This window comes from Puma concolor, unplaced genomic scaffold (genome assembly GCF_028749965.1).
Source record: "Puma concolor isolate L17-30 unplaced genomic scaffold, mPumCon1.1.hap2 unalloc_scaffold_31, whole genome shotgun sequence".
NCBI lineage: Eukaryota > Metazoa > Chordata > Mammalia > Carnivora > Felidae > Puma > Puma concolor.
In genome coordinates, this window is record NW_028240238.1 from 76,712 (window position 1) to 103,542 (window position 26,831).

Genomic DNA, 26,831 nt, shown 5'->3' on the forward strand with positions numbered 1-26,831 from the left:
AAGTGATTCGACTTGAAGAACGTGAAGCTGGAATGGGCAGGTGACAGAGAAGCCAAGCATGTGCAAGAGAAGCAAAGAAGCCCAAGACTACACCTTTTTTCTGTTAACGAGCCAGTTTCCCCATTGCGGAACTCAAGGCTTGTCTAAGTTGTGGTTGGTTACAGGCTCCTTTAGGCATTAACAGTCCTCAGCTGGGGACAAAGCAAAACTATCTGCTGCAATCTGGTGTTGGGCTTGTTACCTGGAAATATATACTGTTAACCTCAATGAAGATGACTAGGAAACAGTTTTCCTTTATGGATTTATTTTGATTTGATTTCGTTTTATTTTATCTTCTTCAGTTCTAGTCTCACGGAGACTTTTTAGGGAAGGTCTCCTGGGCTTCAAATCACATGGTGCATGTATATTTGAGGCAACTGTCAATGAATACAAAACAAAACACAAAAAGCAGCTAACTACCTACCAATACTCTGATTTCCTCTCAGAGCATAGAATCATAAATGGAAGTGGATGCCCAGACAGATACTACATCTCTACCGCCCCACCTCCGCCTCACATTTATTTAGGTGCAGCCACGTGACCGGTTCTCCACAGAGGAATGGCTACGGAAATAACGCGTGCACTCTCTCTCCTTCATGCTCTCCTTTCCATTCCATTATTAGACAGAAACGATGACAAGGCCTTAAAAAGGAATCCGAGAGGCAAGGAACCTGGGTCCCTGGATCGCTGAATGGAGAAGAGCCACTGTCCATTACCCAAAGATACTCTCGCCTTGGACTTTCACGGGGGAAAGAATTTAACTTCTGCTGCATTTACCCGGGACATAATTTTAGGTTTGTTTTTAAATAAAAATGTAGTTTACCCTAAACAATACGTGATCTGTTCTTAAATGAAGACTGTTCATCCCTATCTTTGCAAATGCTTCTAATTTCTTTTGGTATACCAAATATCACTAGTTAATATACATTCTCTTACACAAGCTCATAAATGTAAACTCCTAAGGCTCATTATTATCTACAATGCTTACCACTAAGTGGCAGATTTTCTGCCAGAGCTTCACGTTCCTTTTCTGTGTGTTCAATTCCCAGATTTTCCAGAACATTGTCTAGGTTATATTGGCTTTAACCATTCCTCCTTAAGAAACAAACAGGAAGTAATCATGAAAAAAAAATTACGTGATTTCCAAAGATTATATATAATTTTTTTTCTCACATGCATTTTAGTATGATAAAAAAAACAAAGAAAAAGTACAATTTATTTGTATTAGTGAACAGGCATATAAGGTTGACTCAGTAAATCACCTAAAATGATGTCAAGAACAACTTAGATAAAATGTTCTGAGGTTGGGGGTGCCTGGCTGACTTAGTCAGTAGAATGTGTGACTCTTGATCTTGGCGTCGTGAGTTCAGGCCCCACATTGGGCATTTAGCCTACTTAAAAAATATTCTGAGGTTGAAGCATTACTGGGTGACAGGCTGTGATTATGTGTTTAAAGTTACTATTTGTAGTATTAAGTAATACTCATCTGTTAAAAGAGGGGCCGAAAGAATACCAATGATAGGACTGTCCCCATCGGGAAAACAGAGAGAGTACTGTGCAGGTCTGTCCCCAAAACAAAGCCAAGGTATCAGCTGAGAGGGATAGTTCAAGATTCAGATCATCAATGTTCTGCTATTGCAATATACAAAAAGTGTATGAAAGATGAAAAGACTATAAAAATGGATTCAATGCTCTCGAAGAGAAAACTGTCATGAACAACACATTCACCACAAAATTCTCCAAGAATGTTGCTGACTGGAATTATTCCAAGTATCTGGGATGTCAGGAGGCCAAGTGCCACCTGCAAGAGGCTTCTCTCATTAAATAGCAGCAAACCTTCTACCCTTTTCCTCTTTCCCTTCCTACTTCCCCTTCTGGTCTCTTTTTCTAAGGACCTACAGGAAGAGGAAGTAAAAAAGCATTTTGGCCACAATACCATGCTTCTTTTCCACATTTGCTGTTGCTGCTATTGTTGTTAACTGGTCTTTAGGAAAGAATGTTTTAGAGAAAATAACTTGAGGGGCGCCTGGGTGGCTCAGTTGGCTGGGCGTCCGACTTCGGCTCAGGTCATGATCTCACAGTTTGTGAGTTCGAGCCCCGCGTCGGGGTCTGTGCTCACAGCTCAGAGCCTGGAGCCTGCTTCCAGTTCTGTGTCTCCCTCTCTCTCTCTGCCCCATCCCCACTCATGCTCTGTCTCTCTCTGCCTTAAAAATAAAATAAAATAAAATAAAATAAATAAATAAATAAATAAATAAAAATAAAAAAGAAAATAACTTGATTTGTGCCATAAAATTATTAAAGGTCACTCCAAAATCCTTTGTATTGTTGTTGGGCAAACGCTCAGAAAAACTGCCTATGATATTCTGTATATTATGTGTTGTATAAATTAGATTTCAAATGATTCTTTGGGGGTGCTATTTAGAAATATTCTCCAAGAGTGAATGGATCCCTTGCAATACTATACCATGGGTGATTATGCAAACGTGCTTAACATAATGAAATAAAAAAATCTAAATACAGGAATGTAGACATGACTCAAAACCTGGTGGTAAGATGTTTGTGTTGATATTTGTGTTGACATTTAGCAGACTTTTCTGCTAATCATGGTTCTTAAATACCTTTTACAGACTTCACACCATCCAACAATCTGTTCTTATACACCTTTCCAGCAGCTATTAGAAAAGAAAAACCATAATTTATATCCAAAGGAAAAGAACATGGACACACAGTTTTTGGGCAACTGGGTAATTCTAGGAGCAATCTTTTTTACTCTTTCCCTAGGAAATCTGTTCTATCTCCTCATCAAATAAAAATTATTTTAGGAAAAAAATTGTGACAAAAATGTACCCAGTGTTCAGCAACCAAGAAGACTGCTGGGAAGACTATACTGTGCAGGAAAAAAAAAAAAAATCACTACTTCTTTGTGTCCCCTCCCCCTTTTTTTTTTAACCTGTGTCTCACTTCCCTCAGTTTCCTTCCTATCATGCAGGCCTCTCAGGGCCGTGACTGGGTAGTGTTATTACAACCTGCATCAACTCTGATGGCAATATGGTTATGGTTAAAGAGCTGGGTTGACAGATTGAATCTGTACGTCAGCAAACTTAATTTGTTTTAAAAATTATTTTCAGTACTTTTTAGGAGAAACAAAGAGACAACAATTTAGAACTGCTGACAATGGGGCGCCTGGGTGGCGCAGTCGGTTAAGCGTCTGACTTCAGCCAGGTCACGATCTCACGGTCCGGGAGTTCGAGCCCCGCGTCAGGCTCTGGGCTGATGGCTCGGAGCCTGGAGCCTGTTTCCGATTCTGTGTCTCCCTCTCTCTCTGCCCCTCCCCCGTTCATGCTCTGTCTCTCTCTGTCCCAAAAATAAATAAACGTTGAAAAAAAAAAAATTAAAAAAAAAAAAAAAAAAAAAAAAAAGAACTGCTGACAATGACCCCACAAAACCAATGTCCCCGGAAAGGCTGTTCTGAGACTTAAATGGCTCACCGTCGATAGGTACCGTCTGTCTCAGCCTCACTAGTTCCTTTTCAGGGAGCTCGATCCCCATGGCTCCCAGGACCTTTAGCAGATCGTTGGCATCAATCTTTTTTCCTTTCAAAAGACAGGAACATCAGTGCGTGACAATTTGGAATCTAATGATTCCAGATAATGAAAAAATGATCACCTTCGGCTCGGAAGTAGCGAGCGAGTAAAAGGAAACACATACAACTACACAGAATCACAGGGAGGCCACAAATAGAACACAGGTCCTTAATCTCCTAAAAGGCATACTCTCTTAGTGATGGATCTGTGTGCATCTAATGCAGCAGAGGGTAGATTTGCTTTTAAGATTGGCCAGCAAGTTAGAATGATGGAAATCATGGAAATTTATAACTTTGGCAGGGGAACTTAGAATTCTGGGGAGATCCTAAATTATGTGATTTTTCTCTTCATATATGCCTATCAAGGTATGGGATTATTTGAATATTAGTGAGGTAAGTGATATTATTGCTTTATTAAAAACATTTGGGCCAGATTTCTTACCAAGACACAGAATCGTCATTGTATTTTTAAAATTTAAGTTGTACAAATAAATACAGCCTAAGACTCTGAAAACAAGTATTCAATGAGACATAATATAAAGACATATAAACAGTTTGGGGCAGTTGAGGAGATATTTTTAAAATAGTACAATTTTATAGTAACTTGCCACTCACCAGAAAACATTTTCAATGCATCCATTAACTTTTTCACTTCAACCTTCCCATTATCTGTTAAGAGAGCCACGTAAATCAAATACAAATCTAACACCGGCACTCATTAGCAATATGGAATTTAAAAAAGAAAGCAATATATGTATACTCCAATATTTTATCCTATATTCATCTTGAGCCAGAAGTTCTAAAATATTACTAGAGCTTTGATTCATTGAACTACAGAAAATTAAACCTCTGGTAGTTAAGGATGAGATATAAAATTAAGTCACCATTTCCCACAGAGTCGGCTTCATGACTCCTATACGTTGGGAAACTCTCCACTGTTTACATCAGGCACAAGGAACAGAATTTACAATTTTTGTGTGCTACATACTAATGTTTGTATCTGGCTCTTACAATTGATCTCCTTATGTAATAAGCTGATACTTAGTAGTTCCTGACTTTTTTTTTTTTTTTTTTTTTTTTGACACAGAGTTTCTTACTCCTTTATTCCCTATGAGTAAATTAATGATCACTTCAGTGATTGGCTTGAGATAATTTTAAAAGTAGAGATTCTGTATATTTTTAAATCAATATTTAAAGACATTAACATGAAAGCATATTACAAAGATAGAAATTTGGGATTCTATAGGATCTCAGATTCATTTTTCCTTACTAGACCAAAAACAACTAAGACACTGCATTTGCACACATTATTATGTTTTGTCTAATTTGTAGATGACAAATATGTAAATAGAAGCTTCATGTCACTTTTGTTCTTTATTATCTTCTGGCTCTAAAAGTACAGAGCAGGCCAATATTCATTTTTAAACAATTTATTGAGATATAATTTGCATACCAAACAAATTCATCCATTTCAAGTGTACAAGTGAACAGTTTTAGGATATAGACTGAATTCTGCAACTACCACTGCAATCTAATTTTGGAACGTTTTCATATTCCGCAAAAGAAACCTCATCATAAAAAAAAAGAAGCCTCATGCCATTAATTTGCAGTTCCCATCTACAGCCCCAACCGCAGTCCTAGGCAATCACTAATCTATCTGTGTCAGGGAAAGTGTCAGGACTAAGTGTCAGTATATTATATGAGGACAAGATTTCTAAAAATCCAAATGGAAACATTAATATGTAGTACATACAGATCTGCTTATTCTGGACATTTCCTATAAATGGAATCATACAATACGTGCTCTTTTGTGACTGGCTTCTTTCACTTAGCATAATATTTTCATTGAACCACTGCATTTCAGCCCTCATTCAGCTTCAATTGTATTTCAGTGTTTCTAGTTCTTCAAGGGAACTGCCTGAGAATGTGGCCTTTATTTAGATCATGGAATTTGAAATAGGAGTGGGATATTATGTAGCTTCAGAAAAAGGCAAAATTCTGTATGTGATAGCCTGAGTGTTTGCAGACCGCTCTGAGAAAATGAATGAGTGCTATCATACGGCTTTGGAATGTGCCTCTCATGTTTAGACTCCCACATTTTCTCTTTTATTTTCCTATTTTTTCTGTATTCATCTCCTCTAGACCGTTTTTCATGCTATTTTCACCCCTAATTATTTATCTATTCCCTCACTTTTTGTAGTCCTAATCAAAGAACTATGTTTTTAGCATTCCTTTGGATCCAGAATTAAAAAGATTGATGAAATATGTTAATAAAATGACAAGAAAGAATATTACTTTATTTTCTTTCCGAGCTCATTTCTAAGTTTTTACAAATATCTTCTTATTGGCAAACAAACTTCTTCAGAGATGATTTTAGAGAAGCTCACAACTCAAGTTATATTCAGTGATGCAAAAATTTATATGCTTACTCACCATCAACAGGTAGGTTCTTTATCAAATCGCTATTTTCCATTCCTGTGAGATTCATTCCCATGTTTTGCAAAGCAGTGTCTAGGTTAGCAACATCAACAATCCCTCCTTGGAAGAAAGAGAAGAATGTAAGCAACATTGAATAACCTTAGAATGTGACAATAGCTATGAATTCCTGTGTGTTATAGATATTGGTTTCACCTTAAAGAAAAAGGTCGAATGTATATTCAGTTGTATCTAAGAGTGTCAGTAATAAAGGCGGAATTAGAATTTCCTCCAATGAGTAATTGTGGGAATCCATTTATATAATTAGCTTTTAAAGACTGTGGCAGAACTTCAAGACGATTTACAGAAATACAGAAAACAAAATTCATATGCTTCTGCCAGTAGGAAAGTATTATTTTTGTTTGCTGCACAGTTTACATGGTTCTTTCCTCTGAATAAATTTTCCCAAAAATGTCTAATAATTTCTCTCATCTTGTGAGATTGAAATATATATAGAGTAGAATATGCATGACATACATTTACCATTTTAACCATTTTTCAGGATAGAGTTCAGTGGCATGGAACATACTCACCTTGTTTTAGAACCATCACCCACTATCCATCCCAGAACCTTCTATCTTCCCAGATTAAAAGTCCGTACTCCTCAAACAACACTCCTCATTCCTCCCTACACCCAGCCTCTGTCTCTATGAATCTGACTGCTCCAGGTTATCTTACATTAATAGAACCGTACAGTATCTGTCTTTTTGTGATTGGCTTATTTCACTTAGCAAAATGTCTTCAATGTTCACCATGTTGTAGCCTGTGTCACAATTTCTTTCCATGTTAAGGTTGATGAACACACAGACTGAGCCCATCTCTTGGCTCTTTGAATAGTGCTGGATATACACATTTGGATACGCACTACAAAAGCCTGAATGTCTGTGTGCCCCCCTACCCCCTGCCATTCATATATCGAAAACCTAATTCTCAAATTGATGGTATTAAGAGATGGGTCCTTTGGGAGGTTATTAGGTCATGAGGGCAGAGCCCTTATGAATGAGATTAGTGTCTTTATAAAGGATAACCTGCAGAGATCCCTTGCCCCTTCCACCTTGGAATGATACAATGCGAAGTCACTGTACAAATACAACCCAGAGGAGGGCCCTTACCCGCCATGCTGGCATCCTGATCTTGGGACTCTAGTCCCCAGAACTGTGAGAAATGAACTTCTGTTGTTTATAAGCCATCCAGTCCCTGGAAATTTATTATAGCAGCCTGAATGAACTAAGACACAAGCCCAGAAATGGAATTGCCGAATCACGTAGTAATTTTAAGTTTTTGAGGAACTGCCATACTGGTTTTCATAGTGGCTGCACCATTTCACGCTTCCACCACCAGCGCACAAGTGTTCCAACTTCTCCACATTTTCACCAACACTTGTTATTTTCTGTTCCTTTTTAAAAATTTTAATTTTTTAAATGTTTATTTTTGAGTGGGGGGGAGTGGAGAAAGCATGAGCGGGGTGTGGTGGTGGGGGGGGGGGGGCAGAGAAAGGATAGAGGATCCAAAGCACAGCCTGATGTGGGTCTCACACTCACGAACTGTGAGATCATGACCTGAGCTGAAGTTGGATGCTTAACTGACTGACTGAGCCATGCAGGCGCTTCTGTTCCTTTTTATAAAATCGCCATCCTATGGGGTGTAAGGTGGCATCTCATTGTAGTCCACTATAAGTCTAATTGCTCATTTGTAGGTAGTCAGAATGCACTGTGGTTGCCCGTAGGGTTTTTTGTTTTGTTCTGTTTTGGTGTTCTGTGACTTGCTTACGATTTGATTAACCAGAGACCTCTGAAGCAACCTTTTAGGACTCATTACGTGCCCTGTGTTTTAGGATCCATGTCTTTGAACAATCACAAAAAATTACCAACTGTTAGGTCTTCAAATTAGCATTTTCTTTCTTTGTCTCTGCTAGCTCTTTTGTATACTGTTGGATAAACGGGCCGATTTTTCACTCTGACCCTCAGGCCTCTTACTCCTCCTTCCTGTTTGTTACTTTTTTGTCTTCATGCTGGAATCTTGGCAATTTTTTCAGAGTTCTATTCCAGTAATCCAATTAATTCTTCATTTCCATCTGCCAATAAAACCATTATGGTTTTAAATTTTCCAGGCTAGACAGTTCATTTCTAGAAATTTTGACTCCTTTCAAATCCATGTTTTCCTGTGCTAGTTTTTAAGAGTATTTCCATTTTCCTTTTGTGAATTCAGTCATTTAAAGCATACTTATTTTATGGTCTATCTAAAATATTTGTGTCATAGGAAGTCTTTGGGCGTTCCACTTTTTATCGTATATATTGGCAAATTTTTTTTAAATATACTTTATTGTCAAATTGGTTTCCATGCAACACCCAGTGCTCATCCCAACAAGTGCCCTCCTCAATGCCCATCAGCCACTTTCCCCTCTCCCCCAACGCCCATCAACCCTCAGTTTGGTCTCAGTTTTTAAGTCTCTTCTGCTTTGCCTCCTTCCCTCTCTAACTTTTTTTTCCCCCTTCCTCTCCCCCATGGCCTTCTGTTAAGTTTCTCAGGATCCACATATGAGTGAAAGCATATGGTATCTGTCTTTCTCTGCCTGACTTATTTCACTTCGCATAACACTCTCCAGTTCCATCCACGTTGCTACAAAAGGCCAGATTTCATTCTTTCTCATTGCCAAGTAGTATTCCATTGCATATATAAACCACATCTTCTTTATCCATTCATCAGTTGATGGACAGTTAGGCTCTTTCCATGATTTGGCTATTGTTGAAAGCACTGCTATCAACATTGGGGTACATGTGCCCCCATGCATCAGCACTCCTGTATCCCTTGGGGAAATTCCTAACAGTGCTATTGCTGGGTCATAGGGTAGATCTATTTTTAATTTTTTGAGGAACCTCCACACTGTTTTCCAGAGCGGCTCTACCAGTTTGCATTCCCACCAACAGTGCAAGAGGGTTCCCATTTCTTCACATCCTGGCCAGCATCTATAATCACCTGATTTGTTCATTTTAGCCACTCTGACCACTCAGCGTGAGGTGGTATCTCAGCGTGGCTTTGATTTGTATTTCCCTGATGATGAGTGATGTTGAGCATCGTTTCATGTGTCTGTTGGCTATCTGGATGTCTTCTTTGGAAAAGTGTCTATTCATGTCTTCTGCCCATTCCTTCACTGGGTTATTTGTTTTTCAGATGTGGAGTTTGCGAGTTCTTTATAGATTTCGGATACTAGCCCTTTATCCAATATGTCATTTGCAAATATCTTCTCCCATTCCGACGGTTGCCTTTTAGTTTTGTTGATTGTTTCCTTTGTAGCGCAGAAGCCTTTTATCTTGATGAGGTCCCAATAGTTCATTTTTGCTTTTAATTCCCTTTTGGCAAAATTTTTTCATCTTTTGTAATTTTCTGTTTCAAGGTCATTTTAAGAAAAGTTTTACAGGGAAAATTCTTCGGACCATGATATGAGGATGAATTTCTTGAATACTAGAGTTACTACAATGCTGGCGCAAACTTTAAAAAATTTTTCTTTTAATATTTATTTCTTTTGAGAGAGAGAGAGAACGCACATGCGTGTGAGTGGGGGAGGTGCGGAGAGAGACTGAGACAGAGAATCCAAAGCAGGCTCTGCACTCTCAGCACAGAGTGTGACATGGGGCTCAAACCCACAAACCATGAGATCATGACCTGAGCCAAAGTCACACACTCAACTGACAGAGCCACCCAGGTGCCTCACTTTTTGTTAAATTTTTGTGAGTTCCTGGCCCATGCAGGGAGTGCAAATATGAATTGGAACCAACATGAACATAGGTCCATAGTCATGAATTTTCAAAGAAGACATTTCTTCATGATCTTAGAATCCATGACTATCCACATAAACTTCCTTTTACCTACTTGTGCTGATTAGACATTTTTCTAGTTTACCATTTCCTTAAGGGTGAAGTTATTCAAGAGTTCTACTTTTATGTGGACTTTTGCTTCCATCTTAAGGTAAAAGAATGGTACAGGAGGCCATTTCGTAAAATAAATACAGAAAAGATCTTTGGAAAAAACATGAATGTAGTTTTACACACACATACACACACAGTGGCAAAGGCTTCTCGTCTGCTTTTCAGATTCAGATTCATCTGCTTTTTTGCTATAACTGTCACTCACCTTTAAGGGTTTTTACACCATCCATCAACCTATTTTGGTACACCTTTCCAACAGCTGTAAGAAAGAAAGAAATCAGACCACACCAATGAAAGATTAAGTTAGGCATTTAGAAAAGACAGACATCATAATTTACCCCCAGAAAAGGCCTAATTTAATTGTAAATAACCAAGAAAACAGTTAACAAGTAGAGAAAATTTTCAATATGGCCCCCTGGCTTCTGAGGGAGTTATTATGGGCACTCTACTATGCTGAAACACACACATCTTAATTCCCTATGCCTCCCTTTAATGTCCCCATTTTCCCTTTCTGGTATTTTCTCACTCTTTTTACTTTCCTGTATGTCCCTGTTTATTCTTGAGGATGCCTTCTGACTAGAATCAAAAGTTAGAATAGGCACTTCCTTGACTTAATACCAGGTTAGTGACTGAAGGGGCCAATGATTCTATAAACAAAGTGGCACCGCTGGGGTTACTTCTTAAACTGGAACTGCATAATTCCTTCTAAATCCTGTTTTTATCAAATGGAAATAATTCTAGAACTTCTCAAAAAATAAACACAAGTCTGAGTTCCTTAAAGGCTACATTGTTTTTTTAAATACTCACCATTGACTGGCAGACATTTCTTTAGTTTTGAGCACTCCTTATCTGTGAGCTCTACCCCCATTTTCTCCAGAATACTTTGAATATCACTGACATTAACTTCTCCTCCTTCAAAGAAAGAAATGTAAGTCGATGAAAAGTTTGACTATGACCTAAAATCTCCAAAATATGAAGAAAAAGAAGTCATTTATCTATTCAGCAGATCATGCAACAGCTATAAACAAAGTAGCATGAGACCTTTGCGCCATCAGACATCATGGAAACAGAATTGTTACCTTTACTCAAAAAATTCAATATCTATAATTATGGAGTAAAGCAATTTTTTTTTTTTGAGTAAAGCAATCTAAGCAAGATGTAAGTGGCTTGGGGGATTCCAAGTTATTTAAAATATCACAGACATTTAAAATTCAGTGTCTCTGTTATTACCTTAATTATGAGTGTTGTGTCTGGTTTTACTTCACTGCTTAATATGTTAATTCAGCATAATGTGCATTTGCCTTTGAGAACATTTAATTCTATTACACAAGTGAAGTAAGTACATTAGTTCAAGTTTGTAGTTTACAAAACATGGGCTACATCTTTTAAGATGTTTTGCAGTACATGGGGCGCCTGGGTGGCGCAGTCGGTTAAGCGTCCGACTTCAGCCAGGTCACGATCTCACGGTCCGTGAGTTCGAGCCCCGCGTCAGGCTCTGGGCTGATGGCTCAGAGCCTGGAGCCTGTTTCCGATTCTGTGTCTCCCTCTCTCTCTGCCCCTCCCCCGTTCATGCTCTGTCTCTCTCTGTCCCAAAAATAAATAAACGTTGAAAAAAAAAAAATTAAAAAAAAAAAAAGATGTTTTGCAGTACAGACAAGTAGTTTTTAAGTAAAGGGTATGTAAGTTAGATAGAAGGGAATGAAAGAACTGAGCAATATTTAATACTCATGAGGCATTACATGCACATGGAGAACATGTTCACTAAATACATGTTAGACTAAATGTATAAGAAGCGCTAAATATTTGTGATACTCTAACATTGCTTGAGGCACCAAATATTCAAGATGTGGTAAAGATTTATGACACTTGTTCAAATGACTCTAATTTGGCAATCCATTGGTGACACCATTTTTAGGTCTTCTGTGTCCTCTGCTCAAGGAACACAAAACCTATGGCTCTTTGATGGCCTTAATGGCAAACTACAACTATTAACAACAGGTACTTGTCCTTGTGTCTTTCTTTTTTTGTTTTTGTTTTTGTTTTTTTAAGTTTATTTACTTTGAGATAGAGTGGGGGAGGGGGCAGAGAGACTGAGAGAGAGAGAGAGAGAGAGAGAGAATCCCATGCAGGCTCTGTGCTGTCAGTGCAGAGCCTGACATGGGGCTCGATCTCACGAACTGTGAGATCATGACCTGATACAAAGTCAAGAGTCAGATGCTCAACTGACTGAGCCACCCAGGTGCCCCTAACCCTGAGTCTTTCTGAAAGAGTTTGTGTCACAGGCTAGAGCACTTTCCATCTGTGGTCCATCTGCTTGAATCTCAATTCTGGTCCTTATAACCACATCAGCAGCAGGAAAAACTAATGCTGCTGAACAGAGAGAGACACAAAACTTATTATGCACATCACACACCTTAGATTCAAGTAGTGTAGTCCTTCCATTCACTCTACCCTGAATTTGTTAATGTATTCCATATTTCTGCCCCATTTTTGCTGTGTGTTTTTATTTTATTTTATTTTATTTTATTTTATTATTATTTTTTTTTTGCTGTGTGTTTTTAAATGATTTAATACTGTGTGACTCAAACATTTTAACTGGGTCCATCAGCCTTTCTGTCCTGCGTACTCTGGGCTAGTACTTTGAGGCTACAATTGCAGAAAGTCTGTTTCCCTTGACACTCAGATTATGCATATCAAAGTACTGTTTGGAAGAAACCTCAGAGGATCAAGAATTTTTTATCAAGCATTGCACTTCAGTATATAGTGTAAATATCAAAAGTTAAAATTCCATACAATTTATCACGTATACAAGGACTACTTGGAGTAAAAGAGGGTATTAAAAATAATTCGTTAGGGGCGCCTGGGTGGCGCAGTCGGTTAAGCGTCCGACTTCAGCCAGGTCACGATCTCGCGGTCCGTGAGTTCGAGCCCCGCGTCGGGCTCTGGGCTGATGGCTCGGAGCCTGGAGCCTGTTTCCGATTCTGTGTCTCCCTCTCTCTCTGCCCCTCCCCCGTTCATGCTCTGTCTCTCTCTGTCCCAAAAATAAATAAACGTTGAAAAAAAAAAAAATTAAAAAAAAAAAAAAATAATAATTCGTTAAAATTAATCTCCCTCAGTGGTAAACCATAACAATCTAGGATGTAAGATCACTCTGAAGTTAAACTCTAGGCTAGGAGTCAGCCAACTTTTCTATAAAAGTTTATAAACAATAGAAAATATTCTAGGTTTTGTAGGACTTATGATCTCTGTCACAACTACTCAGCTCCACCTTTGTATGGTAAAAGCAGCCATAAATAACGCACAAACTAATGGGCTGGATGTGTTCCAATGAAATCGTTTACACAAACGGAAGCAGATTTGGCCCAAGGGTCAGAGTTTGCCAACCCGTAGTTTAGACAATTAAAGTAGAAACACTTCCCCAATAAAATGGTAAAATGGCAGAGTAAAAAGGTAGTGATGGGAGAGTTGGAATAGAGCATTAAAATATAACTTAATGTACGAATTAGGAGCTTAGAGTCACAGTAATTGTTCACTAACCTGTAACAGTGGCCACTGCATCCATCAATGTGCTGAGCTCAACCTTCCCGTTAGCTACAAGGAAAGCCAAAATAAGGTAATAAGGCCAGAGAGCCATATATAAACAGACAAAAAATAGGGTAAATTGGGAAATAAGAGATCGAAGTTCATTAGCTCCACTGCTTTATCTGACTCAACTATAAGGATATAAACCCTGGATTTAAAGAATTAACTCCACATTAGTTGAGGGAGAGTCTTTATCTCTTGGACGAAATGGAGTCTTGAATGTACCTCTTGAATTTGAAGGCTGCTCTCCATCTTACTGGCAGGGTGAAAGGTCCCAGTGACTTATTTGGCTGTGTAGCCATTTATCAGCTTTGGTTCAGCCACATTTGTCAGAGGAGTCTTTGGGGACCACCTTTCTTGTCTTCTTACCTTTTCCCAATTTGTCTTTCTCTAGTTTCTGTGTCTATCACAACTATCTTGGGATTTTTGATCACACAAATTGGTGACCTGTTTCTTCTATTAACACTACATATACTTGTGTGTAAAGATAGGTATGTATTTCTCTTTAACCCTAAAAGACGGGTAGATATTTCAGAGAGTCTCCAAACTGAAAGGACTTGTGGTAACATCATAACTAGTCACAAAGGGGATTCAACAGTTCACTGAAAGCTAATGGGTTAATAAAAATTCTATGGGGCGCCTGGGTGGCGCAGTCGGTTAAGTGTCCGACTTCAGCCAGGTCACGATCTCACGGTCCGTGAGTTCGAGCCCCGCGTCAGGCTCTGGGCTGATGGCTCAGAGCCTGGAGCCTGTTTCCGATTCTGTGTCTCCCTCTCTCTCTGCCTCTCCCCCGTTCATGCTCTGTCTCTCTCTGTCCCAAAAATAAATAAACGTTGAAAAAAAAAAATTCTACATGATGAGTTGAATGTGTAGACTTGCTCTCCTATGTCCTAAGGCTTCATGAAGTCCTTGTGTAACACTAGGAATTATTTTTTTTTTTAAAGGGTAACGAGTCATAAAAAAAAAAGCAATAAACTTTAGAAGAATATTATGCCTTATTGGGAATAACTTGGAATGAGGATGGTTCTGAGGGGGGGGTTCAAGAGAAGGCCAAGTTTGCACCCGTGTGCTGAGTATGAACAAGTATTCCCTTGTATGCCACTGAAATTGGCCAGGATGTTGCTGGTTGTTTCAAAATGAGTATAATTTCTGCCAAACCTTCTTTGGAAAGCAGAAAACTGCATGAGTGATGATTAGGCAATTGTCTTTTTGCTTTGATAACATTTATACCAATGATTTGGAGCCCTTTGGTTATGTACTGCTCAAATGAAGTGTTAGAAGGCCAGCCTATATTTGACGTTCCTCTTGAAGACTTTCTGTCACTTTGAATTATTTGTATTTTTCACTGTTTTTCATTTGTTTAGTCTAATTATTCCATCATTCCATTCATTCTTCAATATTTATTGCCTCTAAATATAAGATGATGTACGTATGGTTTCTACTTACAAGAAAATCACAGTTCATAAACAAAGAAGAGTGATATAAAGACACTCCCTTTTTATACAATATGCTAAGTGTATAATAATATATGTGTGAATAGGATGAATTTTAAACTAAGAGGAAGAGTAAATAAAGTGAATTCCATGGATCAGGGAGCTCTGGGAAAGGTAAACTTTGAGATTAATTTTATGGGCAAGAATTGGCTGGTGAAATATGCCTAAGTATTTTTGTTCTAGGAGTTGGAGAGTATGTGGAAAAGGACAATTGGATAATCAAATCAGATGCCATGGTATAAGCATTAAATAACAAAGAAGATCTGTATATTAATTGAAGAAAATTTTATGAATTATCTACTAAATTTCAGGCACCATATGAGGCACCAAAGATTAAAATATATTTAATAATAAATTTAATATAATTTCTGAACAAGTCAGTTTCTGGGGTGAGACGGACAAGTAAACATACTGTAATAGAGTAGTTGGGTTGACATACAGCAAATGATAAAATCAGGAGATGCTCCCGCTAAAATTCATCCATTTATAGCTACTGCTTTGCAACAGGGTGGAGAGCCGACTATATAAGAATCTTGCCTATATCCAATACTATGGTTCAGACACCTCAGTGTTATAGGGCAATGTGGAAGCAGGAAATAATGTAAGATAAAGCTAAAAGGAAAGCAAGGGTCAGATCACAGATGTATGAAATAGTCAGCACTCCTAATTGGTAGGACTTGGTATTCAATGAGATGTGGCACTAAGGAAAAGTTGCAGTGAAAAATACCAATTCGGTTTTTTTTTAATATTTATTTATTTTTTGAGAGAGAGAGAAAGAGAAAACGAACAATTGGGGGAGGGGCAGAGAGAGAGACACACACAGAATCTGAAGCAGGCTGTAGGCTCTGAGCTGTCAGCACAGAGCCCAGCACGGGACTCGAACTCGTGGACAGCGAGATCATGACCTAAACCAAAGTTGGAGGCTTAACCGACTGAGCCACCCAGGTGCCCTGAAAAATGTCAATTTTTAAATTTGTTTTACTAAGAACATGATGGTGCCACCAGCTGAGAAAGGGAATGTATAATTAGGAGATAGTTTGGGGTAGGTATTTTTAAATATAGTGAATTTAAGATCTGAGGCTTTGCTGAGCAAGAATGAATTTGGCAGATACAACCCAACAGGAATCTGGATGTGGTTTTACCCAACCCATATTTGGGGAGGAATTTGGGCTGCAGAAAAACATCTAGAAGTTTTCAGCATATAATGACACTTGGAAATAGGAGTGTGGATAACACTGTCCACTGAGAATTGTAACACGGAATTGTAAAAGTTAAAGTGATTAATGGGCTTAGGACACAACTATTTGAGGGATACTAATAATACGGAAATTAGTCATATTTTTCTTCCTTCCTTTCTATTCGCCAGCCTATGAGATTCATTTTGCTCCTTGTAAATTCATTACTGGATCAGAAAGTAGTTATAATAGTTCTGTGTGTGATGCCTGGAATCCAAAAGAGAAGAGGTTAAAGATATGGGGCTTATAGAAATGAAGAGAAGCCTAGTTTCTTCTCTAAGCTTTGCAAAAATGTCATTTTGATACTAGGTAAAACTAATTATGGACACACTCATGTACAAGTGCAGAAAGTCTCCTGTAAGATACAGTAGTATGTGAAACACGCACCGGTAAGTGGTAGATTTTCTGTCACATCTTCGTGTTCCCTTTGTGTGAGCTTGATTCCCAAGTTTTCCAGGACAGTGTCCAGGGTATTCACCTTAACTCTGCCTGCTTAGGAAACATACAGGAACGAAACATGAAAAAAAAATGAGTTTAAAATATTAGAAATATATTTGTGAATGCGAATTGTTATCTGAATATATATACTTTGTCATTATTACAATAAAAAACAAAAGAGAAAATGTACTTCTGTGATTATTACTTTTCTGTATGAACTCCCATTTAACATGTCTAAGAGCATTAAATAATCAACAGAAAAATCAGAATTAGTAATTCGTCCTTTAAACCTTGAATGGAAGCCTGTATTATAAACAGCTCATGAAGGGATAGGCTACGTGATTTGATTATAACCAATATTAGAGAGAATAGGAATGAGCTTTGATGATAGGACCTCACTAATTTATTAACTAACTAATATTAAAACAGAGTGACGATCATAAGGTAACCTTAAAAACAAGCAGAATCTTAGCACTTTTTTAGATAAAATCAATCATTTTAAAGTGAACACCTCAGTGGAATTTGGTACATATTCACAATGTTGTACAAATATCACTTCCAGTTCCAAAACATTTTCATCATCCCCAAAGGAGAGCCCATACATATTAAGTAGTCACTCCCCACTCCCCTCTCCACCCAGCCCCCCGCAACCCTAACCTACTTTTTGTTTCTATGGATGTGCCTTCAATCTTCCTTCATAACAAGCTTTCCTTACACAACTCCCTAAAAATTCGGTAATTCTTTTCTTCATAATTTGCTGTGTATGATTAGGTTTTTGGGGTTGTGAGTATGGATTCCTAGCAAGATGGATTGAGACATGATAGCGTAAAATATTACGATGACGAAAGTAACTAAGTAACTGGGGTGCCTAGGTGGCTCGGTCGGTTAAGCATCCGACTCTTGATTTCAGCTCGGGTCGTGATCTCAGCGACGGGGAGTTCAAGCCCTGCGTCCGGCTCTGCACTGTCAGTGCAGGGCCTGCTTGGGATTCCCCTTCTCTCTCTCTCTCTCTCTGCACTCCCCCACTTACCATCTTTCTCTCTCAAAGTAAATAAACAAACTTAAAATGAAAGAAAGTAACTAAGTGATCTATACATAGGAAGCTAGACAGGACGCTGTCTAAATGATAAATGTGAACCTTGAAGATTTCAGATGTCTCTGCCTTTCTTATCAGGCTTTTAACCTACCCTGAGTGGATTTCACCCCATCCAGCATTGCATTCTGAAATACGTTTCCAGCAGCTATAGGAAAAGGAACAATTCATGTCAGAAGGGAAATGGTATGAACATCCACTTACTTATAACTTCAGTAAAACAACTGTAACTGAGTGGGACATGTGTTCTGTCTCAGTATTAAATTTAAAAAGAAGTTATGGAAAAGAAAACTGTCTCAGTGTGACAAATATATATATTTTCTGGCAAGTAGGAGACTGACAGCTGAGGGAAACACTATTCTGTTGAAACAATCACACCTTTCCTTTTTCTGTTCACTTCCCCTTTTATTTCTTTTCCTCGTCCCCTCCAGTTTCCTTCCTTTTCTTCCTGAGGATATAGGCTGATCAACTACCTGACACTCAGATGGCAAAGCTATGGCTGAAGGGTTTGGTAAACTGCAGACTAAATCCAAATGACAATGCCTTTTCCTAATCAATTTCAGGATTTTTCAGAAAGCCCTCGACAGGTAAAAATTTTAAATTGTTCACACGGGCCACAAAACCAAGTTCCCTAGAAAGTCTTTGTGGCTTCTGTATAGCTCACCATCAATTGGCAGAGTTTCCTGCAGCTTTTTAAGCTCCTCAGCTGTGAGCTCGATCCCCATGCTTCCCAGAACTTTCTCCAGATCACTGACATGAACCTTTTTTCCTTTGAAAATACAAGAACATTAATGTCTGAGAATAATCATTCCATGAAATGGTGAAAAATTCATTCTCATTATAATGCATCCCCCCCCCCCCATTTGAGGAAATGGAAGGGGACAATGAGACACGTCTACACAGAATTATGGGGAAGTCACATAATAGAACATAACCCCTTAGTGTTTACAAAAGGAAGGTCTTTTATTTCTGGGAACAAGTCTGCCCTGCTGAGAACAAATTTGTTTTATAATTGGCCAGCAAATTAAGATACTAGATGAAAATAGTATAAATTCAGCTATCATTTATTGTATTTATTCTTGTCTCTGAATAATGTGACTTTTTTCTTCATAATGACAATAATTTGATCCTGTCAGGGCTTTACAATGTAACTGGAATAAGTGTACAATGCACAATATAATGATTCCACAACTCTAGACCTTAATCGGTGCTCATGAACAAATGAACTCTTAATCCCATCAATTTATTTCACTCATCCCCTCCCCCACCTCCCTTCTGGCAACAATGTGGTCTCTATAGTTCAGAGTCTAGTTTTTTTTTGGTTTGTGTTTCTGTTTTTTTTTTTTTTTGTTTGTTTGTTTTTTAAATTTTTTTTAATGTTTATTCATTTGTGAGAGAGAGAGAGAGAGAGAGAGAGAGAGAGAGAGAGAGAAATACAGAGCGTGAGTGGGGGAGGGGCAGAGAAAGAGAGGGAGACACAGAAGCTGAAGCAGCTCCAGGCTCAGAGCTGTCAGCACAGAGCCCAATGAGGGGCTCAAATTCATGAACCATGAGATCGTGACCTGAGTCGAAGTCGGATGCTTAATTGACTGAGCCACCCGGGCACCCCATTCCTTTGTTTCTTAAATTCCACATGAGTGAAATCAAACGGTATTTGTCTTTTTCTGGCTGATTTATTTCACTTAACATTGTATCCTCTAGATCTACTTAAAAGTAATTTCTTATTGAAAGATTGAGCGACATTGGCAAAAACAGCTGAGCAGTGAGTGGGTTGCTTCATGAAACTATCCTTCCACCGGAACACAATGAGTGAGAAAGAACTATCAGAATCAACTTCCTTAGAACTCTGGAAAATAGTCAAAGTTTGGTACCTCAACCAAGTGAAAGCAGAATTGAGAAAAAGGTGACTTATAGTAAGAGAGCTTTGTGGCATTTTGACCCCCTTCCCCAAACTGTTTTTGATCATCCATCCCTGTGAGCAAAATATTTTCCAGGACAAAAGTGACAGTCTCTTATTTACCTGTAAAAGGTTTCATTCCATCCATGTGCGTTCTCATTTCAACCTTCCCATGAACTGTAAGAAAATGTAAATCAAATACATAGTGGCATTCACTGAGAAATGCAAAACAGGAAGCACAATGGCATTCATTGGCTACTTTTTATCCCCCACCTACCCCAAGGAGCACAAAAGGACATGGAAAATAATCACTCTGCTTGTTATAAAGGTGCCCGTTTTAACAACTGCTTTCATCCATTGTCATATGGCAAAACGCTAAAGGTGTGAGATTCAAAAGTCACCTCTTTTCATCAGACTTTGTTTTTAGCTTTACACTTTGGAAAACCAAAGATGATTTGGGCCACGCCAGGGAAAACAAAATTTAAAACTGGGATCTTATTCACCACTGTTTTAACGGGACTTTTGAAATGATCTCTTTCTTTACTGAGATTCTAATTACTATTTCCTTTCATGTTCACTGACCCAGGCAGACCAGTTTACTCTTGATTTGCATGACGTACGATTTGCTTGAGGGCAATATTCATTTTGAGCTTAACTTCCCAACTCTAATGATTTGCATAGTTTTCGTAGTAGACATAGTAGACAAATTGAATTTCATACAAATTAATATTTAAAAAGACATTAATATGGTAAAGAACAGAAATATCTCACGAATAGATGATTTTTGAGATCTATATTTTGCCAAGAAAGAAAAACGACCTAAAAAACTGTCACTGTTGGTAAGTTACTTGAAAAATTCCTGATTTTAGATTGTAAGTAATAAATTACAGTATACAGTATCTAAAAACCCCTATACCATGGAAAATTTACAAATGAAGGTCCTGGATAACTCAAAAAGATTTACTGAAGTATTAGAAGTACGCAGTGACTCTTAGCAGAAGCTGTGTGACACTTACATGTACACAATAACAAGTATTAGAACAGTGAGCAGGATAAATATACATTTATTCATTGGTTGCTAAATCTAGGCTAAACGAGAATCTTCCTTGTTTTTCTTCTGGATCTTTTGAGGCAGAACATTCCAAAAGTTATTTCTGTAGTAAAACCAATTAGTGAGGTCAGGAAAGCATGAAGATATGTGTCAGTTTTACGGGGCCACCGGAAATTCTCAGAAACAAAGATGATAACACCTATTTGGTGTAAAATTCGCTATTTAACTTGGGTCCCATTTCAACTGAATCTTGCCCTCTCCAGTAAATTCATATCTCCGTCCTGACAGACACAGTATGAGAAAAGCTTTGCCCTAAATGGGGTCTTTCTGTCCCAAATGATATAATTGGGGCTCTATGCTTGAGCCTTAATCTTTCACAAAACTTCTTTTTAAGCTCAATACTGATGGTAACTCTTCAGATGAGCAGATCACCAATAAGCAATAACTTAAAAATTTTAACTCTGGGGGTGCCTGGGTGGCTCGGTCGGTTAAGCATCCGACTTCAGTTCAGGTCGTAATCTCACGGTTCATGAGTTCAAGCCTGCATCAAGCTTGCTGCTGTCAGCACAGAGCCCATTTTGGATCCTCTGTCCACCCCCCTCTTTGTCCCAGCCCCCGCTTACGCTCTCTTTGTGTCTTTCAAAATAAATAAATTAACTTAAAAAAAATTCTAACTCTGATTTAAAGAAAAAAGGATTAATCATTCCACATGTCCATTTTATTTCATGTGTACTTTTTAATCTCACAATGATTTTCATTATGTTGGTTGATCTGAAATTATTATTTTAAAATAAGGAACAGAAATCATTGGCAATACCAGAGGATAGTTTCAAATAATTGCTATATTTCCACCCATAATTCTGCTTTTTTTAGCAATATGAAAAAAAATTCCACCATAATCTCAAATAGACAAAAAATAGTTTTCTATTATGAAAGCTGATTGTTCCATATCTAGTCTCATTCACGGATACACCATTGCAAGCAAAGAAAACAAGACAGTGAAGACCACTTGCATGGTCCTTCTAGTACACTACCAGAGGTAAAAATTAGAGAATAAATCAAATGAATTAACAAAAATATTTTTAAGGGTACACTGCTTATCTTACACAATGACGTGAATAAATGCACCTTAATAAGATGAGCAAGTATTGATTCATCTAAGGTTATATGATAGTTAAGGCATGTTCCAGACAGATACTTCTTAGCCCTACTATAACGTTCTCAGGCTGATATTTAACATTTGCTTATTTAGCTTGAGAATTCTTTTAGCCCCAATTCAGAATGTACTAAACTTGAGACTTTGTCTCTAGCCCATCAAGGGAGATTAGAGCTTTGGGAACAGTCAGTCCTTGGACCATGGAATCCAGCTCAGAATGATGGGATGTAAGCAGAGGCATAGGTGGGGCCGCTGAGCATTCAGACATTCCACACATTCAGGCCTGAGTGGTTACTGTTCCTTTTCCCCTCAAGGGTATCTGGAAAACTTGGTCCTATTCTTTTGGTGCAGGAAATAGGTCCTACACTTCATATTCCTCCTTTATCATGCTTTTTTTTTCTTTTAAGAGAGAGAGAGTGAGCGCGCGTGTGCACGAGAGAGACAGAGAGAGAGAGAGAGAGAGAAAGAGAGACAGAGAGAGAGAGACAGTCCAAAGCAGGCCACACTCTGCACAGAGTTGGATGCAGGGCTCGATCCCACATCCCTGGGACCATGACCTGGGCCGAAATCAAGAGTTGGACGCTCAACAGACTGAATCACCCAAACGCCCCTATTCTGCCTTTCTACGTGTCCTTGAAAATGGTGAGGCAAAGACAGAAATGCTATTTTAATAACCTCCCACTTAGGGGTACCTGGCTGGCTCAGGTGGTAAAGCATGCAACTCTTGATCTCAGGTTGTGAACTGAGCTCGACACTGGGCCTAGAGCTTACTTAAAAGAAATTAAAAATAATTTCCCACTTCGGGCTCTGCTCTCTTTTCTCTATAATTTTTAAAAATTTTTTCTGTGTTAAAGTTTCTTCTATTTAATGCACCCCACTCCCTTCCCTCCACAGCAGTGTCTCTCTCTAATTTTGTTCAGTTCTAATAGCGGCCTTGGCCTTGGCCATACTCCAAGTGGAAATGAAGTTACTGAAAATGTCAAGGGGCAAAACATGTTTACTTCCAGTCTGAGTCATCTTTCATGTTTTCCGTCTTCTTAATGCCAAAGTAGAGTTTTCAGAGATTCTTTTATAGAAGCTCAGATTAACCGATTCAAACGTATCTTCAATACTCACCGTCGGCTGGTAGGTCACGTGTCAGATCATTAATTTCCTCTTCTGAAAGGTTCATCCCCATAGTTTGCAAAGGAGAATCCATTTTATCGACATCAATAATCTCTCCTTGTGAAAAAGTAAAGAATACGGGGAAAACTCACTGATTCCAAAATGTGACCACTCGCATTACTCATAGTGCATTAATGATTATCAGTCTCATGGGGAAAACAAGATTTAATATAGTCTATTCACATATATCAAGGGGGTCAATAAGGATGTTAGAATTCGAATAGAAATCTTCCAGGTGAATGAGCAATTTTCAAATCTTTCACAGCAAGTGGTAAAATCAAACTGTGGCTGACAATGAGGGTTTTTGTTTTTTTTTTTCCTGAACTCCCAGATTAGATGCCTCAACTCCTGACAAAAATCGATCATCAAGTTCTGTTTCCATTTATGTGGAGGACGATGTTATTCAGACCAACCTTCCTCTGGAAACTGAAATCTTGGATAAAATGTAAAAAGCATCTCCTCAAAAGTGCTAAAGAGCTGATAAGAGAGTACGTTACTAGTGCAAAGCCTCATCAAAAGTAGGAACCTAGGGAGGTAAGCAGAGCCCTGGTACTGCTTCTGTTCTAAATATACTTGCTCCATCTGGATTTGAACTGTCATGTTGATGACCTCATGGAGTGTGGGTGATTCTGTCCAAGTGCCCAGCAGAAGCAAAGGCAAGTATTCCTTGGGAACATGCTTCCATCCTCACCCTCAAAGGTTTCTTTCTATAATTTTCCAAGGAAAATAGCTCACACTCAAAAGAATCAAACACAGAGCGAAACAAGCTACTTGAGAGAGAATAAGCAGAAATAACAGGCAGCAGCAACATGCTCATAAAAACTTTAGATTTAGAAGTTATCAGGCACAATGAGAAAAAATGAAATCTGGCCTTTTGTAGCAACGTGGATGGAACTGGAGAGTGTGATGCTAAGTGAAATAAGCCATACAGAGAAAGACAGATACCATATGGTTTCACTCTTATGTGGATCCTGAGAAACTTAACAGGAACCCATGGGGGAGGGGAAGGAAAAAAAAAAAAAAAAAAAGAGGTTAGAGTGGGAGAGAGCCAAAGCATAAGAGACTGTTGAGAACTGAGAACAAACTAAGGGTTGATGGCGGGTGGGAGGGAGGAGAGGGTGGGTGATGGGTATTGAGGAGGGCACCTTTTGGGATGAGCACTGGGTGTTGTATGGAAGCCAATTTGACAATAAATTTCATATATAAATAAAAAATAAATAAATAAATAAATAAATAAAGAAGTTATCAGTCACAAGTTACAAAACTATTGTGCTTCCTATGTGTAAAGCAATGGAAAACAAGCTAAAAGTATCTGCATCTGCAGGAGATAGGAAACAATACAAAATGACCCAGGATAGCCGAAAAAGAGAAAAAAATGCTTAGAAATGAAAAGAAGGGGGAAAGAGGAGGAAGGAGGGAGGAAGGAAACAAGACAGCTGTATGGGAACATGAAGGGGACCTTGAACCACATGGAACTCATCCTCTACCCACTAGTGAATCTAGGGCTGCGGGAAAGTCCTTTGGGACAATCCTTGGTTTAGTGCCAAGTAGCGGTGGTGTGTCTTTCCCGAGCTTCCTAGTGGGCAGCTCACGGTGTCTATGGGGCACTCTTACTGGTGCACACCGTGCATATGGCATTGTCTGCACCCACGGAGGCCGGAGCTACAGCCAAGTGGGTACATCACCACGTGGTTAAATCTTGACTCACAATAACGCGGATCTGTATTGAATGTGGAAGATTTCGATGTTAAAGTTGAAAGGGTAGTCAGTATTTCTATACCACAGAAAACAAGAAATAAGGGTGCATGATATGCTTTCATATTTCTTCATTATGTTGGGATTTAAACTTGGCACAACAGTAAACACGTACATGTGATAAGTCCTCTCATAATACAAGTGGTTTTCAAACCCTAACAAATCAATCTTCTCACCAGGAAATATGTTACACAGCAAATGGAAAATGAAAGAAAAAAAAAAAACAAGACAAATACACTCCTACTAAAAGTCACACAAAAAAGATGTTTCTATAAAGAACAGCCAGAACTGGGCGGGGTGGACAAGGGAGCGTGTGTGTGTGCGTGTGTGTGTGTGCGTACAAGGGCTGAGGAGTGAGGGGTTAGGTCTACTCATATCAAAAGACTATAAAGCTGTTATACTCAACACAATTTAGAGCATGAATAAGCAGACCAATAGAACAGAATGGAAATTCTCAAAATAGACAAGTGCACATAGAAATCAAGTATATAGTTAGGATGGCATCTCAAATTCAAGGATGTGGTGACAGACTTTTAAATAAATGATTTGGGACACCTGTAGAGCCGTTTTCAAAAAGATAAACTAGATTTGTATTTCCCGATGGAATGCAATGTGAAATAAACAGTATTACTTATGAAGTATTCTTGTCAAAAAATGTTGAAGATGAAAATAATTAAGCCATCAGAGCTGACTCCTGGTTTATGAGGAATACGGACAACAGAGAAACGAGAGATGAGAAAACAGACAAAAACGGGTAAATTTAGTAGATGGGAAATTTTTCTTTTTTTAGTATATAGAAATGCTACCAGACGATCGGCAACCCAGTTTCTAAAAAAAAAATCAGTGCCTAAAAAGAAAAGACAAAGAAGGTAGAGGAATAGCTGTAGAGTACGTGAGATTTAAGTGTCATAATAGATGCAGTGTGTAAAGCTTGTTGGGTTCTTTATTTGAATAAGCTCACTGTAAAAAATATTTTAAAGAAGGGAAATTTAAAAATAAACTGTATAATGGTATTGCAGTCATGTAAAAAAATCCATACTTTTTAAAAAAAAATTTTTTTTTTTAACGTTTTATTTATTTTTGGGACAGAGAGAGACAGAGCATGAACGGGGGAGGGGCAGAGAGAGAGGGAGACACAGAATCGGAAACAGGCTCCAGGCTCTGAGCCATCAGCCCAGAGCCCGACGCGGGGCTCGAACTCACGGACCGCGAGATCGTGACCTGAGCTGAAGTCGGACGCTTAACCGACTGCGCCACCCAGGCGCCCAAAAAAATCCATACTTTTAAGAAGATGTGTACTGAAGTATATAAGGACTAAATGAAAATTTGCTTTGAAATAAATAAGAGGGGCGCCTGGGTGGCTCAGTCGGTTGAGCATTGGACTTCGGCTCAGGTCGGGATCTCGCGGTTTGTGAATTCGAGCCCCGCGTCAGGCTCTGTGCTGACAGCTCAGAGCCTGGAGCCTACTTTGGATTCTGTGTCTCCTTCTCTCTGCTTCTTCCCCGTTCATGCTCTGTCTCTGTCTGTCTCTCAAAAATGAATTAAATAAATAAATAAGAAGCAAGTGAGATGAATCTTCATAACTGTTGAATCTAGGTTCATTCTATTATTCTTTATTCCTTATCATTCATTATATTATTCTTCCTACTTTGTATATATTTGGAAATGCTCATTAGAGCCAAAAGGCAGAAAGAACCCAGATGCCCATCAAAGGATGAGTGAATAAACACAACATATACACATACAACAGAATGTGTTATTAGGCAACAAAAAGGAATGAAATTGTATACGCATGTTCACAGAACATATTCACCATCACTAAAATGTGGAAGCAACTCGAGTATCCACTGATGGATGAATGAATATATATACCTATAGTAGAATATTATTCAGTCTTAAGAAGGAAGGAAATTTTGACATATGTTACAACCTGGATGAAACATG

At 38.5% G+C, this 26,831-nt stretch overlaps 1 protein-coding gene across 1 annotated transcript in view; it reads right to left on the reverse strand.

Annotated features, from left to right (window-relative positions):
• Positions 1-876: 876 nt before the first annotated feature.
• LOC147571282 (uncharacterized) overlaps positions 877-26,831 on the reverse strand; it is a 34,138-nt gene continuing 8,183 nt past the window's right edge. Inside the window, exons 4-16 of the mRNA XM_086696453.1 lie at positions 23,085-23,189; positions 19,885-19,938; positions 18,529-18,633; positions 17,959-18,012; positions 16,721-16,822; positions 13,561-13,614; positions 10,831-10,935; positions 10,229-10,282; positions 6,056-6,160; positions 4,238-4,291; positions 3,528-3,632; positions 2,658-2,711; positions 877-1,134 (exon numbers count right to left, since the gene is read on the reverse strand). Of these exons, the coding sequence (XP_086552579.1) occupies positions 1,106-1,134; positions 2,658-2,711; positions 3,528-3,632; positions 4,238-4,291; positions 6,056-6,160; positions 10,229-10,282; positions 10,831-10,935; positions 13,561-13,614; positions 16,721-16,822; positions 17,959-18,012; positions 18,529-18,633; positions 19,885-19,938; positions 23,085-23,189 (980 nt within the window). The 3' untranslated portion in view covers positions 877-1,105. The remainder of the gene's footprint in view (positions 1,135-2,657; positions 2,712-3,527; positions 3,633-4,237; positions 4,292-6,055; positions 6,161-10,228; positions 10,283-10,830; positions 10,936-13,560; positions 13,615-16,720; positions 16,823-17,958; positions 18,013-18,528; positions 18,634-19,884; positions 19,939-23,084; positions 23,190-26,831) is intronic.